Raw genomic sequence first — 16,328 nt, 5'->3', positions numbered from 1 at the left:
CTGCAAGAGCTGGTGTTAGCGAGTGTGAGCTAGGACCTAACAGAGAGGAAAACACCTTTTGGTACATATTCTTACTACCAGTAGTCTTTGGAAGAAATGTCCTTTATTTGGGGTTTTGTTAGTGGGGTAGGTTCTCCTAAGCCCCCCCCCCCCCAATTAAGGCCCTCTTTTACTAAGACATGATGGAGGTATCCAACGCAGCCCAGGGCGCTAAATGGTTCGAAGTTCAAAGAAATTCTATAAGCATTGGAGCATGGCAGAGCATTTAGAACTCTGGGCTACAGTAGAAACCTCTACAGCGGCTTAGTAGAAGTGGAGGATAAGTTCTTTATTTTGGAGTTGTTAATGTAAACTACTATTCCCATTTGCTTTATTTCATCTGGAATGGATTGCATTTTCTGTTTTCAAGTGGTATCTAGTTGAAATTATGTATAAATAAAAATAATCTTTATCTAACACACAAATTTTAGAGGGATGGGCACCGTTTTAAGTACATAACTATGGCAGAGATCATGTCCACCTTAAATTTGTGAGCTGTGGCTGTAATCAATCAATAACAACAAGAAAGAAATGGGTCTCAAATTCCATCGGAAATATCAACTCCACCAGGGATTAGCGTGTCGGCCGGCTCAAAAACTAACGCCTGCTCAATGCAGACGTTAGCAGCTAGCGCAGCAGGTGGTTTAACTTGCGGTATTACGCGCGTTAAACCCCCTACCTATCACAGCTTGATAAAAGGACCCCAGAGTCTCTCTTAGCAGGTCTGAGTTATTTTCATTGGCCCAATAGCAGGAAAAAACGTGAGAAGAAAAAAGCTCCAAACTGGAGGAAAACACTTCTCAGGTCTAACAAAATCCAATTACAGTCCACTGTTGTTATTATACGTGGGTTTGTTAGACCTGAGAAGTGTTTTCCTCCAGTTTGGAGGTTTTTTTCCTTCTCACGTTTTTTTTTCCTGCTATTGGGCCAATGAGAATATCTCAGACCTGCTAAGAGAGACTATGGTCTCCCTGGTGGAGTCGATGTTTCCGATGGAATTTGAGACCCATTTCTTTCTTGTTATTGATTGATTATAGCCATAGCTCACAAATTTAAGGTGAACACAATCTCTGTTATAGTTAAATAAAAATAATCCCATTACAAATAAATTCCTGCACATCAGTTTCTATACACAAAATGAAGTTCAACAGCGTGTGCCACACACTTACTAAACTATGTTACTACATTAATGCATATTCCCCTCCCTTTTACAAAACCGCGAAAGCATTTTTTAGCGCAGGCCAGCGCGCTGAATGCTCTGCGCTGCTCCCGATGCTCATAGAACTCTATGTACAACGGGAACAGCGCAGAGCATTCAGCGTGCCAGCCTGCACTAAAATTCTCTTTTGCAGTTTTGTAAAAGCGGGAGGGGGGGGAAATATTACCATGTTTACCCAAAAATAAGACCTATTCCGAAAATAAGCCCAGCATAATTTTTGGAGTAGGTCTTAATATAAACCCTACCCCCGAAAATAAGCCCTAGTCGACGACAGCAACAGTGCTTCCCCCTGCCCACCCGTCGCGCACCCCCCACCCCTCACCCAACTCTCCCTCCCATCCAAACTGCAAGATAGGAATACCTTATAACAGCATCGGCAGCAATCTACACAGGCTGCTTCGCTGCCTTCTATCTCCTGGGTGTTCCTCTGCCGCATCACTGATGATGTCATCAGCAATGCAGCAGAGGAACGCCCGGGAGATAGAAGGACGTGAAGCAGTCTGTGTAGATTGCTGCCAACGCTGTTATAAGGTATTCCTATCTCACAGTACGGATGGGAGGGAGAGCTGGGCAAGCGGGGGTGGGGTGGGGGGATAGACAGATGCTACACGGGGGATGGGAGGAAGGGAGGAATAGAAGCTACAAGGGTTCTGCTGCACAGGGGGATGGGATGGAGATACTGCACAAGGAGATGGGTGAGAGGGGAGGAAAGATGCTGCATATGTGGGGGAAAGAAAGAAAATAGAAAGAATTGGGGTGGAAGAAAGGAAAAGTGAGATGATCATTACATGAAAAAAATAAAACATCCCCGAAAATAAGACCTAGTGCCTTTTTTGGGCCCCAAATTAATATAAGACAGTGTCTTATTTTCAGGGAAACACGGTAGTAACTAGAGGTGATTATAGTACAATAAATGTGCATTACCCACGTTAACACCCACTAAACCAGTAGTGCTTATCAGTAACAATGCCTGTGAATGTGAACAATAAGGAGTCTTCCTAGATTCTGCAAAACAAACAAATACAGGGCATAAAGTAGTTTATATAGTCACGTTCAAAGCCTGTGAAATATAAAAAAATTGTTCACATACTTTTGTCACATTGCAGTCGGTGTAGTGGTCCATAGCACCAAAAATAGTAAAAGAAATTCAAGGAATTTGTTCTCACGCTATGTATTCTTAAACAAAAATGGCAATATTTCATTTAAAATGCCATCGCCACATTCTTTCTTAACAAAAATTAATGATAGGAAAGAAAACTTTTTTTTTCTTGCTTTTACAAACACTTATAATTGTATTTCCTATCTCATGACTTCTATGGGAAAGCGTTATTCATAGATAAACAATTTCTAGACCAGACAACTGGGTTGTTGTTCTTTTTTTTTGGCTGAACTGTTCCTCATAGCAGCAGCCTTCAGTATTCTGCCTTCTTGCATGCCTACCGAGCTTCCTCGATGATGTAATGGAAGAAAACCAACACACTAAGCACTGGAAGGAAAATCATGTTGGCTAAATGCTTTATTTTTCCCCACAAACAAGGATGCTTTGCATTGCTGTATAATCACTGGGGAGCAAGGGAGGGACGGAAGTAGAGGTTCTAAGATCCGAGAAGGCAATATTTTATTGTTAACATCAAAAGACAAACACTACCTCTAAGGGCTCCTTTTACGAAGCCGCGTAAGCGGTTTAATGCGCGTAATAGCGCGCGCTAATTTGCCGGCCGCGCTAGCCGCTATTGCCTCCTCTTAAGCAGGCGGTAGTTTTTCGGCTAGCGTGGGGGTTAGCGCACGCTAAAAATGTGCGTGCGATAAAGCCGCTAACGCGGCTTTGTAAAAGGAGGCCTAAATGTTTGTTTACTGTAAATTAATATACAGCTTTCCCTTGGGAAATCAAAGCGGTTTACTATTTAATCAGTAAAGATTAGAAACGGAACTCCATTGTAATAGAGAGAAAAAGGGAAAAACTAGAAATTTAAAAATAAAACTAGTAAATTATCTTAAATATTCTTTAAAGGGGCGCTCGTGACTTGGATGGGCCACCTTTGAAAATAGGATGCTGGGCTTGTTGGATCTTTGGTCTGACCCAGTATAGCAATTTTTGTGTTCTTATATTAGCATTCAAAACTTAATTTTCCTACTGGAAAACCATAAAAAAATATCAGTTTACCATCTCATCGTAGTTCATCAAATTTATATTTGTCATTCATTTTCTTGCCACTTTAGATTCAGATTCAGCCTTTCACCTGTCGCCCGAGAACAAATATTCTGCAATAATGAGAGTTCTATATTTTTCAAGCCTAATCTTTCAAGAAATTTGAAAATTACTCTTCCAGGTCTTGGGAGAGATTTTGCTATCATCACAAATGCTAAACAAACTTTCTAATTAGTTGATAGATGTTTTGTGGCATACAAATACTTCTTATTGACTGGCTAACCCAACATCAGTTTCAGGGGAAAAAAAAACCACTAAAGGACAGACTGGCTGTGTGTGTGAATGGTCAGGATCTGCCCCCACCCCCAATCATCACGTCCTAAAAATTTCCAGGTCAATATTCAAACATCATGGCAAGTGTTTGTTTAAAACACCAGCTGTAGCATTTAAATAAGCCACTTACATTTAGGGCTGCAATCCCGATATATAGGAGAACTGAATATATCTGGGTAGTGCTCAGTTTTGTGTGTGAGTACTACCCAGATATATTCAGTTCTCCCACATGACCAAAGGCTGAGCACTGCACTGAGGGGCCACTGACAAGTTCTTAGCCCAGCAAAGAAGAGAGTGATGAGGAATCATGAAACTTACAAGTTATTTCATACTTTTCTTGATACTTTTCGAAATGAAATAAAAAGTGTCAAGAAAAGTGTGGAATAACTTTTAAGTTTCATGCCTCCACATCATTCACTTCTTGGTTGGGCTGAGAATTTTTCATGCTCAAGGACTTCTAATTCTCGGCGAGAGGGAGAATTAGAAGTCCTTGAGCATGCGCAGATGCATGCTCAAGGCAGGCAGAAGCTGGAAGATCTTCTAGGCACCGGCACGATCTGTGCCTGCGTGCCGGTACTAGACGGGGGGGCGGGTAAGTTTAAGTTGTTCGGGCGGGGAGGCCGGTTTGCGCAGGGGGGGGGTGCCGGTTGGAGCGAGGGGGCCTTTGCGAGCGGGGGGAGCGATGCCGGTTATCGGGGGGGGGGAACTATCAAAGCGAGTTTCCATTATTTTCTATGGGGAAACTCGCTTTGATAAACGAGCATTCTGGATTACGAGCATGCTCCTGGAATGGATTATGCTCGTAATCCAAGGTACCACTGTATATATATACACCATGTTTCTTGGGCCCAAAAAACGCACTAGGTCTTATTTTCAGGTAGGGCTTATTTTTTTCATGTACATGATCATCTCTCCCTTCCTCTCCTTCACCCCCAATTCTTCCTCTTTCCTTTCTCTCCCCCACATGTGCAACATCTTTCCTCCCCTCTCACCCATCCCCTTGTGCCTTCCCTTTGCAGCATCTTTCTATCCCTCCAACCCTCCCATCCACCTGTGCAGCAAAACCCTTGCCCAGCTTCCCTCCTTCCATCCCTCCCATCCCTTGTACAGCAGAACCCTTGAGCACCCGCCGCTGCCCCTGCCGCACAGCTGAACCGCCGAACCCCCGCTGACCCTTCATCCTTCCCTCCTAACCGAACCCCGCCAACCACAACCATAAATACCTTCCGGCAGAGCAGCGTCAGGCCAGCAGCACTCTAATCAGGCTGCTTTGCAGCCTTCTCGCCGGGGTCTTCTGTATGTCGCGTTACTGATGACATCATCAGTGATGCTAATGAACGGTGGTTTTTAAATTCACTTCCACTTTCGCTTGTCACACTGAGAGCGGCGCATATCGAAGGCAGCGACAGATGAGCATTATTGGTTGCCGTTCGTTAGATTCAAGGATTCAGTGTATATATATGGAAACACAGTATTAACAATTGAAGTCCAAGTACCCACACAAATATCATCTCGTCATACATTCAGACTCCTGAGGCAGACCCACTTGGGGCCGAAACACGATCGTGTCGAGTCTTTATATTCAATAAATGAGATAGAACACCAATCAGTTACCGTCGTTGGGTTTTTTTCTGCTCATTTACATCTGCCATTGATGTGGCATAAATTGGCATGCCTTCTTCTAGCATGCCAATGCAGGATTTGTGCTAGTATTTTATAATGGCATCAGGGTTCCCTGATGCTATTACAGAATTGATGCTCCCCATGCTGCACTGAGGTGCCAAAAAGAAAGCGCCAAGTTATAGAATTACCCTTTAGGTTCACTAATATGTGGGAGGGTGTAGAAAAGAGTTTGAGGTCTAAGTCAATTGAAGGAAACAACATTCTGATCAAGGTGAGAATAGATTGTTGGCAAGTATGTTGAAATCGCCTAAGAGTAAAGGACAAATTCAGGTGCATGCAGGATAATGGAGCTTCAAATATGGAATTTTCTGGAGCACTTCTTCAGTTGGAAGCATTGACTAGTGAATGCCAAATCATTACTGCAAACTCTTCCTCACTGCCTCTTGAAGCTCAAACCACAAGATAGAATACTTGTACGATTTTGATTGACCTTGGATAAGGTTGATTTCATCAAGGAATATATACAGGTCAATATTCAGCTCAGGCAATCAGTGTTTTTCCACAGCATGTTCCTGCTATGTTGCCCAGAGTATATTATAAAGGTGTTCTTGAGTAATCAGCAAATTAATTTTGCTCTATGACAGAGAATCTTTTCACCACTTGCAGCAGTACAGTTTAAGCCTACATGGTATCCTGCAGTTTTTTATCTTGGTCCCAATCACAGTATATGGAATTGTTTACCACATGACCCAAGATTAGAATTAAATTTAAGTCTAGATAGCAATTTCAGCATGATCTCTTCTCTCTCTCTCACACACACCACATAAGTTTCCAAATGGAAAATCAAATTTATTCCTTTCTCTCCAGGGGTCCATAGAACAACTGCTATAGAATAGTTGAGCATTTTAAATTTCTTGGCTTGTCCCCAAAGCAAAGGTATTCTGGTCTCTCTGTTTTCTTCTTGCAGGCAATGACTAACAACTCTACAGTCAGTCTGAGGGGAAGGGTGAAGAAGAACACAAAATAAAAATGATTTCCATAACGGAATTTAAAGCTTCCTTTGTGAAAAATCTGAGCCATGCTCATCTTATGCCTTTGTACTCATTTAATCATTCTGTCTAATTTGTTTTCTTTTTTGTTGTCATTACTTTTTTTAATTTATTTTTACATTACATACCAAGTATTATAACTTGTACAGAAAGCAATTAAGCCAAAGAAAATATTTCACTTTGAAAGAAAAAGAAAAATTTTACAACAAGAAAAAAGGAAAAAAGAATGGCTTAAATTAACTCAAGTCCTCAAATAAAGGATCCAAGATATGAAAGTAGCGGAAATAAGAAGAAAAAGCAAAAAGAAACTAGAAATAGCTATAGAACTGAGAAGGAGTATCTTATTTTAATCTAAAGAGCTCAAGTTCCTTCTTGAGATGTTAGCATTCAAGCAGGAAAGCAGGAAATGTAAGCATTCAAGCAGGAAAGACACAAGCCCTTGGATTCAATATAGGTTGTCCAAAGTTGGGTGCAGATCACAGATCTGCACGCAAAAAATTAGTTAATGAACTGTTAATGGTGTTGGCAATCATCTGTGTTTCCACGATCAGTACTGCACCCTATATTATAAAATGTGTGTCACTCAAAGGGGCATGGTAGGTCAGAAGCGTTCCCAGAAATTAGGCGCAATGTTAAAGAATAGGGCCATTTACTCCCTAAACTCCCATTAGTTGCGTGCCAGCATTTGCACCAGATTTCAGCAAGCTAAATGCCACACCCACAGGTGCAAAATCCGAAGCTAAGCTAGTGCTCTGAAAAGGGCACTCCGAGCAGTGTACCTTTTGTAGTGTGGATATTCCCGATGCCTATCTTTGGCCACTGTTTATAGAATTTTTCCCAAACTGCTTCAAGCTCGCTGCCATATTTGCCATGTGACATTTTGCCATGTGGACATGGCAGAAACCAATCAGATCACTTGTGACTTGTTAACGGGTAAGGGGTGAAAGTACCATCTAGCAGTGCTTCTCAACCCTCTCCTGGAAGAACACCCTGTGAGTCAGGTCTTCAGGATCACAAGGAATATGCATGAGAAATCTACATAAAGCAGAAATACATTGTGGCAATCCTGAAGACCTGACTGGCTGGATGTGCCTCCAGGAGAAGGTTGAGAATCACTGTCTAATCGCAGGCATGCACACATACATCTTCCAGTCTCTTACCTTTGCAAACAGAGTCCAGGCAGCAAGGTGCCTTGAAGACTGACTGCTTTTAAGCTTCACCGTGAACAGCATCAAGAAAAATCCCAGGATGCCACTACAAAAAAAGGGGTGGGGAAAGAAGAGAGGATTTTAATGGATTCAAAAGTAGCATAATAAAGGATTCTACAGACAAAATCTTAGAGAGGCAAGGCTCTACATAAGTCCACAATACAATAAAATGCAGATATGAATACAACCTAACCTTTGGCCTAATTTATTTTATCTTAAATGACTTCATTATGGCTGTCTCTAGTCAGGCAGAAGTGGAAGCAAAGCAAATACTGCACTTTGTAGTGATGCAATATCTAAAGCTTTGGATGCAAAGTTGGTTCCATTCACTTCTGATATGTGTAGGCTGAGAATCCAGGAAGTCAGGGTTCTAACATATCTCGTACTCCTTGTGGCTTTGGGCAAGTCACTTAACCCTCTATTGCAGTGTTCTTCAATGCAAGGCACGTGGACCACTAGCAGCCCTCAGAGGCCTCTGGGGCGGCCCTCATCATCATTCTGGCTTCATTTCTGAAACTTTCTGCCTCTCTAACAAGTTTATGACAGAAAGAGGGAAATAGATGGGAAGAAGAGCCACATCCTTGAAGGACAAGGCATTTCTCAGTAGGTGAAGATATTGCATTTGGAAATGTCCACCTCCTAAGGATATGCACAATAAATAGTCTGAAGATGGGTGGATGGGGGTATATGTCTTTGACACAAACTGGTCAGCAGTGTCATGACCTTGCATGGGAAGATATTTAATGGTTCTCCTTCAGCTTACTGGATCCAAACTGGCTCTGACTTAAAAATTAGTGAAGATCACTGCTCTATTGCATCAAATACAAACTTAGACTGACAGGGATAAGGAAACATGTCCTGTACCTGAGTGTAACTCACTTTTAGCTGCTACTGGAAAAGTGCAAGTTAAATCCAAAATATAAAATATGCTCAGACATCCTTATTTTCACCAATAGCCTTCCGTTTAAAGCTATTCATACTCATTTTATGTCAAGGAGGTGAAGGTGAAAACCCCCCCCCCCCCTACACTTGAACCTAGTGACCTGATCCAAAACAATTCAGAATTTATATGGAAGTAAGTTTAGGAGTGTCCCTTTGTAATGTGTGCACATTTACAATCATCACCACAAGCTAATCTTGCTTAAGAAATAAAGTGCTGCATCTTTGAGTATTTGGTAAGAGGAAGATTTCTTTTTTTGCACTGATACCTTTTCTTGATTTGTACTTTTATTCTGCCCGATTTTCTTAATCCCCCTATAATTACATAGAAACATGACGGCAAATAAAAGCCAAATGGCCTATCCGCATCATCCACGATCTACTCTGTCTGTAGTCTAATGTGAAATGCATCTAGTCCAGTGGTTCTCAAACTCTCTTTATTTGTGACACATCTGACAGTGTTCATGTAATTAACACAATGAACACTAAAATTCACAGCTGAATATAGCACACCTAAATATTTCATTGTTTAATTATAACTTTAGAATGAATTTGCCTATTTCTTAGCAACACATCAATCCCAGATTTCTCACTTGTTATTTAACAAAACAAATTTATAGTCAAATTCTGGTGTTGGGGACCACTGAACTAGATGCATTTCACATTAGACTACAGACAGAGGAGATAGTGGATGCTGCGGATGGGCCATTTGGCCTTTATCTGCCATCATGTTTCTATGTAATTATAGGGGGATGAAGAAAATCAGGCAGGGGGAAAAAAAGTACAAATCAAGAAGAGGCATCAGTATAAAAAAGAATCTTCCTCTTACCAAATATTCAAAGATGCAGCATTAACAGAAGAAAATGTGATCAATCAATAAAAACCCTCAACTGCTCCATAGTTAAAAACAAGTAATTCATTCACTAAACTTTAGACATTTACAGTGATAATGAAGAAAAAAGAAGTTCTTATTCTGGAGTAACTTTTGCAACATCTGGATAATCTGGTTTTTCAGATTTCCTGAACAACATAATCATGACATGGCTTACTTGCTCAAAGACAATAGATAAATCAGACTTCCAAGAAAAAGCTGTTGAATCCAATGTGTTAAGAGAGCCTGCATTTCTCACAGACCTCTCCCCATAGCTACTTTCTGCAATAGCAGACCTACTACATGGGAGTTAGCATATCCTATTCATATCAGTGGCATAGTTTCCACTTTAATATTTAAAATATATTTTGGTATGTTTAAAAGAGCTCTCTTGAAACAATCTACAGAGGCTTGGGAAAGTTCAGAAGGCAAAGATATAAATACCTATGTTGATTTTTCCATCTGCTCAAATTAATAATGTAACATCATTTTATATGAGAGAAGCATTAACTTTCTGAACTTCTGTAGCATCCCCTTCAACTTTAGTTTGTCTTTCAATACAATCTTTAGAGCAGAACTCTTGGTTCCATGTCACCAAGTAATGCTGCAATATCCAAAGATTTGGAGACCAATGTATCCAGTTTGAATAAAACTACCCAAAGACTGTCCATAATCACTACTGTAAGCTTATTAATAGAAAAGACAAATGTGCTCACCGCATGCCAGAAAATTCTGTAGCCTTCATTCTTTGCTAGGAAAAGGCTGTCACAGGAGTGGCCACAAGTGAAGTGCCCCCCTTAAGAAATCTGTCCACATGCGGACAAGACGTAAGCGAGCTGGAACTGCTGTGAACCTTGAAACAGGAAAGGCCTGCCACCTGAACTTTGAAGGAAGCCTCTGCTAGATCTATTTGTAGACCAGCCTGCAGGAAGGCTAAGACCACCGGAATGGGAGCACTTCAAGCCTTGGCTTAAGCTGCCAGAGCAGAGGCCTTCTTTGACTGCAAAAGGGTGGCAAAGACCACGACTGAGTAGCCTCTTTGAATCAAGGCCTTGGGCTCAAGAACCATGCTGTAAGACCAAAGCGGAGGGGGTTCTCCACAGGAATAAGTCCCTGACTGAGAAGGATGTGATGAAAAGGAAGCCTGAGCTTCTTGTCTCTCTGAAGACAGACCAGATCTCCATACTACGGTCTTCGAGGCCACTAGTATCATGAGGCCCAGATGAGTCGCTATCCTGCGGATGACTGAACCTATCACTGGCTACAGCAGAAAGACATAAAGGAGCTCCTCAGCTGGCCATGGCTGAACCAACAAATCAAGAACTAAGCTACCTGTTGGTCTACCCTACCGATTCAAAATGAGACGAAATGCAGTCTGCGAGAGAGACCAAGACCAAGTTATTTAATATACCGCAAATCTAAAACCAGGAGGTAATCTAAGCGGTTTACAATAAAAGATTTAAAATTTAAAATAAACAAATTAAAAATGAAATAGGGTAGAAAACAAAAAAGTAAAACAAAACGTAAAAACAATTGAGAACATGAGGAAAGAGGGAATCAGTGGATTACAATAATAATAAAAAGTTTGTGGAAAGGGTTGAACAATATGGTAGGGGAGGAAACAGAGAATTCAGTTCTGCCTAATTTCATAAAGCCAGGAATGCAACTTTTGAGAAAAGCAGCCATTAAAAGGAAGTAAATTAATAGCTAAAGGCCAAGGAGAAGTAGTATGCCTTTAATTGTAACTTGAAGGTTGCAAATGATTTTTCTGAACGAAGATAAAAAGGCAAAGAATTCCAGAGAGTAGGAGCCATGGAAATTGAGGAAAAGTTGTCGGAATGAAGAAACGATTAATAACTGCTGTTGTGTGTTCTTTGTGGTGAGTATGGAACCAAAAGACTATGTAAAAACAAGGGAAGACCACTCAATAGAATCTGGTGACACCAGAAGGATGTGTTCTGATTTTACAAGTGGTGTGATGTGATTGAACTTAGAACAGTGATGAAGTAATCTTACTGCAGTGTTCTGGCAACTGAGAAAGGCTGCTGCACATTTTTGACACCAGCCATTTGTGCCGTGGAAAGAGCCTGAAGGAGCACTTTCACCCACTGGAACAGCATTTGAGCCTCCTGACTTACAGGAACACTTCTGGTGACCTCCTACTGATTCATGTATGCTACTTCTGTGACATTGTTGGAAACACACCTGTACTGCTTTTCCCTCCAGGGTGTTCTGCAGAGTTCTTAGCACCGGCCGCATTGTTAGCTTGAGACAGTTGATCAACCAGCCTTTCTGACGGAAAGTCCACTGGTCTTGGATGGAACAATCCCTGCAATGAACCCCTGCAGCCTGTGAGACTCTCACCTGGCATGAGAATAAGCCACTACATGTCTTGGAGAGGCATGCCCCTGCTGACAGCAGTTCCCTGAGTCCACCAGCTCAGACTGCACCATGCTGATTCTGTCCAGGGAAGGGGCATCTGAAGGAAATGACACTGTGGGGACCATCAGAACAGAAGGAACTGCTGTAAAGGCAACATGTGAACTCTGGCCCAGGGCTCAATGTTCAGAAAGGCTGCCATGGACCCTAATATCTGAAGATACTGCCAAGCAGTAGGGCTCGGAAGCACCAATAGATCTATGATGTGCCTCTGGAGTTTTAGATTGCGAGGCTCGGGAAGAAAAACATGTTCTTGGAACGTGTCAAATCGAACTCCTAGATATTTCCATGTCTGAGATGACTGTAGCTAGACCTTTTTGAAATTGTCAATCCAGCCCAAGCATTGCAGAAGAAACACCACAGTCTCCACCACCTGCTCACATTCCAGTCTGGATGGCGTTCTAAGCCATCCAAATAGGGATGAACTTGGACCCCTGTTGTGCGGAGATGAGCCACCATCACCACTTTGGTGAAGGTAAGTGGACCATTGCCAACCTGAACAGAAGGGCTGCAAACTGGAAATGCTACTGAACCTCTGGTGACCTGGGAATATGGGAACATGAAGATAAGCCTCTGCCAGATCCAGAGAAGCAAGAAATTCCCCGGAGTCACTGCAGCCATGACAGTACGCACTGTCTCCTTGTGAAAGTGCAGAACCCACAGAAAGGCATTGACTGACTTGAGATCCAAGATGGGCATGCAGCCCTCTGAGCATTTATTTGGCACAATGAAGTACAAGGAGTATCTGCCTGTGCCCAATTAGCTTTTGGAAACTGGCCCTACGGCTTGAATGCCCAAGAACCTCCTCAAATTTTAGCACCTTCTCCAGCTTTCCCACAGGAGAGACAAAAAACAAATCAGAAGGGAGACTAAAGAAGACTCTCTTGTGTCCCTCCGGTGTGAAGTACAGCACACAACATCTGAGGAGATCTGTTACTGCTCCAGGAAGAGCTTCGACAGCCAGACTCCAATGCAAGTAAGCACAGTTGAGGGCCTAGCATCATTGGGACTACTTGGACATGGGGCTGGTGCGAGAACCTGAAGCCTGCTGGGTTGCTATAGTGTTGTCTGGGAAATCTCTGGGCAGATGAGATATAGTATAGCTATAGATATATTATAGCTCTGGGAAATCTCTGGGCAGATGAGCCCCCTGGAAAGTATAGATATAGTATACAGATAGCATAGATGGAAAGTATAGTATAGATCAAAAGTATAGATATAGTATAGCTCTGGGAAATCTCTGGGCAGATGAGCCCCTGGAAAGTAGGCGAAACCTGAGTAGAGATTAAATTACAGCAACCTCCTCCCGGAGCAGGTTGAGGCTTATTATCCAGGAGGGACTGAGGATGGTGGTCAACCACACTGGCCATTAGGTCATTTAGCCCTTTGCCAAAAAGAATTTGACCCTTAAAAAGGGAGTCTTTTGAGAGTCGCCTTGGAGGCTGAATCTCTTGCCGAGTAGCAAATCGACAGCATTCTGCGAGCTAATATAGCATAAGCTGAAACCTTGCTCAAAACCCTTATAAGTCATCTGCAATATAATCTACCCCCTTGAGCACCAGCTGGGGACAGGCATCCTCTGCCACTGAGGGATCCTCAAAAGGCTTCTTCAAGACCACATCCACTCTATGGTCATGAAAATCAACATCACTCCTCCTTCACTCAGGAGAGTAGTGCATTGGGTCATCTGATCCACCACCGAATCTATCTTTGGCTGCTCATATAACCACTGAAAGCTTAGCCAAGGACTTAGTGAATTGAAAGGAACTCTCTGGAGTCTCCCACTGCTGAGTAACCAGAGTTGTGAGATCCAGATGTGCCGGAAAAGGGACATCAGAGTATTAAAATGACTCATGATGGTTTGCTGAGATGTGGAGGGCTGAGTCTCTAATTTCAGTTCCTTTATAGCGTCCACTGTGAAATGGCGAAGGAAGACTGATTTAAACAGAGGGGTTGCCGTACATGAAGGACACGGTACTACTCAAAAGGGTCCAGAGAAAAGTGACTAAAATGGTTAAGGGGCTGGAGGAGTTGCCGTACAGCGAGAGATTAGAGAAACTGGGCCTCTTCTCCCTTGAAAAGAAGAAACCGAGAGGGGACATGATCAAAACTTTCAAGATACTGAAGGGAATAGACTTAGTAGATAAAGACAGGTTGTTCACCCTCTCCAAGGTAGGGAGAACGAGAGGGCACTCTCTAAAGTTAAAAGGGGATAGATTCCATACAAATGTAAAGAAGTTCTTCACCCAGAGAGTGGTAGAAAACTGGAACGCTCTTCCAGAGTCTTCCAGAGGAGGCAAGGACTGAAGCTCCTGACCTTCCCCTCGTGTGCTACGATACATGGACGCTCCTCCACCATTAAACCGGCATAAATCTACACCTGAATTCAACTCAATAGAGGTGGAGGAGTCCATCCCAAATGATTTTAAATAAAATTTAGGGAATTTTGAAGCAGAAAAAAGAAGTTGAAAAAAAGATCAATAAAGATTCAAGATGGCCACCACCAGGAAATTCTCACTAAAAACAGCCCGTGGAGACTAACTATAAAGTTTAAAAAATAGAGATTTAAGGTTTTTGGAAGTGGGAGACCAGACACCTACCTGCATAAATCACTAAAAACCCTGTTTTCAGACCCCCCACGATTCTCCCATAGGAAGTAATGGGCTGTACTTAGTCTCCAAAGCGCCTGCCTGTCAGTTCTGCATGTGCAGCTGCAGTGAAAGGAAAGGAATTTCTGCCTCAAATTTTCTCTAATCTTCAGGATCTTCGGGCTGTGAATCGACAGACCCTGACCAAGACCTCCACCCCCTTTGAACCTCCTCCCGCAACTCAGGATAGGAAATAGCAGCCTGTGCCCTGATACCCTGAGGGCTCTTTCTCAGGGTGCATACAGCTTGTGATTAAGGGTCAGAAGGTAAGCACACTGCCAGGGGACTGGACCCTGAGCTCCGAAGGTGGCACATAGCAGGCTGGCTCCACAGGTCCACCCGAAACATGCCCTGTAAAGCTGCAGTCCAGCTCTGCGGAAACTGCATCTTTTCCCAGGCAGAGAAGGAGTCCCAAAGGAGTCTCAAGCACTAAGCCACCAAAAAGAGATGAACATTAGCGAAAAAAAATATTTCTGCACGGTTCACTTGCAGAAATTAAAAACTGCAATAGGCTCTGTATTCCTCACCCAAGTGGGAGGAGCAGAAGAAAAAAGGGTGTGGATTTCCGTAAGACCCGGTTTGCAGGTTCAGAAAAATAACCTATCGTGTTGACTCTGGAGGGGATGTAACAGAAGTGAGTGCTTTATAAAAAGCTTGTCCAATTGTCCAGCATGTCCTCTGAAAACTGCACTAGTAGCACATGCAAACCTAGTTGCAATTAGCATGAATGCATTAGCGCCTCCTGCTGAGAAGGCACTAAGGACTGGATTCTATAAATGGTGTCGGTATCAGCGGCTGCCTAAGAAATGGCCAACAATCGTGTGTCAATCACACACTGGCACCGTTTGTAGAAATGTAGGCCAGTCTTGTGCCTATGGAGGCACTAGGAACGCCTATGGATGCTTAAGGCCACTTCTGGCATAAACCACACCCCCGCTGGCCTTAGGCATCCGTAGGCATCCCTATGCACCTCCATAGGTGCGAGACCGGCACCTTTGAGCAGCACCTTCAATTTTTTTTAAACGTGCCCCCTTTAGCCAGGTAGCAGTAGGGCACATACTGCCACCTAACTTCAGCACGTCGTGTACAGAATTTGGGCCTAAGTGAATCTGCACTAACTGCAAATGTGACATCAGGCGGTAAGTACAGTTCATTAACTAAAGTATGCAGTCCCAGATCATTCTCTGCCTAGTTATGGCCCCCATCACAAACATACAGTTAACATGTGAATTAGCATGCACTAACCACCATGATACTGCAGAAATAGTTGCATGCTTCAGTGGAAGCAGTTAGCATGTGCTAATTTGTGTGTTATCTGCTTTGTGCCCTTTTAGTAAAAGGTCACAGACTAATTTTCTCTAGTGTTCTCAAAGATTTTTCTGAGGTTGTATGATCTTCCATCTAAAATTCTGTTATGGGTCATTTTTGCTGGTGTACAAAGCAATGAAGAAAGGGAATCAAAGTATACACCAAAACAGTGAACAAAGAAAAGCACCCAAGGCCTCACAGAATCGGACAGAAGAGTTCTCTTTATTGATTGACCTGACATGGGTTATGCTTATGCTTTTCTTAACTGACCTGATGCAGGTGTTTGTGCCAGAACACGGCCTGTGTCGGGTCAACCAATAAAGAGAACCATTTTGTCCCATTCTATGAGGCCCTTGGTGCTTTTCTTCGTTCATAAGTTGCTCCACAACAGGCCTTGGTTGTAACTCTGATTAAAGATAATGTAGCCCCTATACTAAATTAGAGAACCTGAAGATCCTATCATGCATTATAATTTTACATTTTCAAAACTGTCATCTGTGTTT

The 16,328-nt window shown here is 42.6% G+C and overlaps 1 protein-coding gene across 3 annotated transcripts in view; it reads right to left on the bottom strand.

The window, feature by feature from the left end:
• TMEM241 (transmembrane protein 241) overlaps positions 1-16,328 on the bottom strand; it is a 117,816-nt gene that overhangs the window by 15,609 nt on the left and 85,879 nt on the right. For all 3 annotated transcript variants that reach the window (XR_004538349.1, XM_033933883.1, XM_033933882.1), the window contains one exon: positions 7,573-7,666. Coding sequence is in view for 2 of the 3 variants with exons in the window: in XM_033933883.1 (XP_033789774.1) it covers positions 7,573-7,666 (94 nt within the window). In the remaining variant the exon portion in view is untranslated. The remainder of the gene's footprint in view (positions 1-7,572; positions 7,667-16,328) is intronic.

The sequence above is a fragment of the Geotrypetes seraphini genome, chromosome 2 (genome assembly GCF_902459505.1).
Source record: "Geotrypetes seraphini chromosome 2, aGeoSer1.1, whole genome shotgun sequence".
NCBI classification, from domain to species: Eukaryota; Metazoa; Chordata; class Amphibia; order Gymnophiona; family Dermophiidae; genus Geotrypetes; species Geotrypetes seraphini.
Note: the sequence above shows the minus strand (reverse complement) of the source record. Positions and strands in the feature narration are given on the sequence as shown.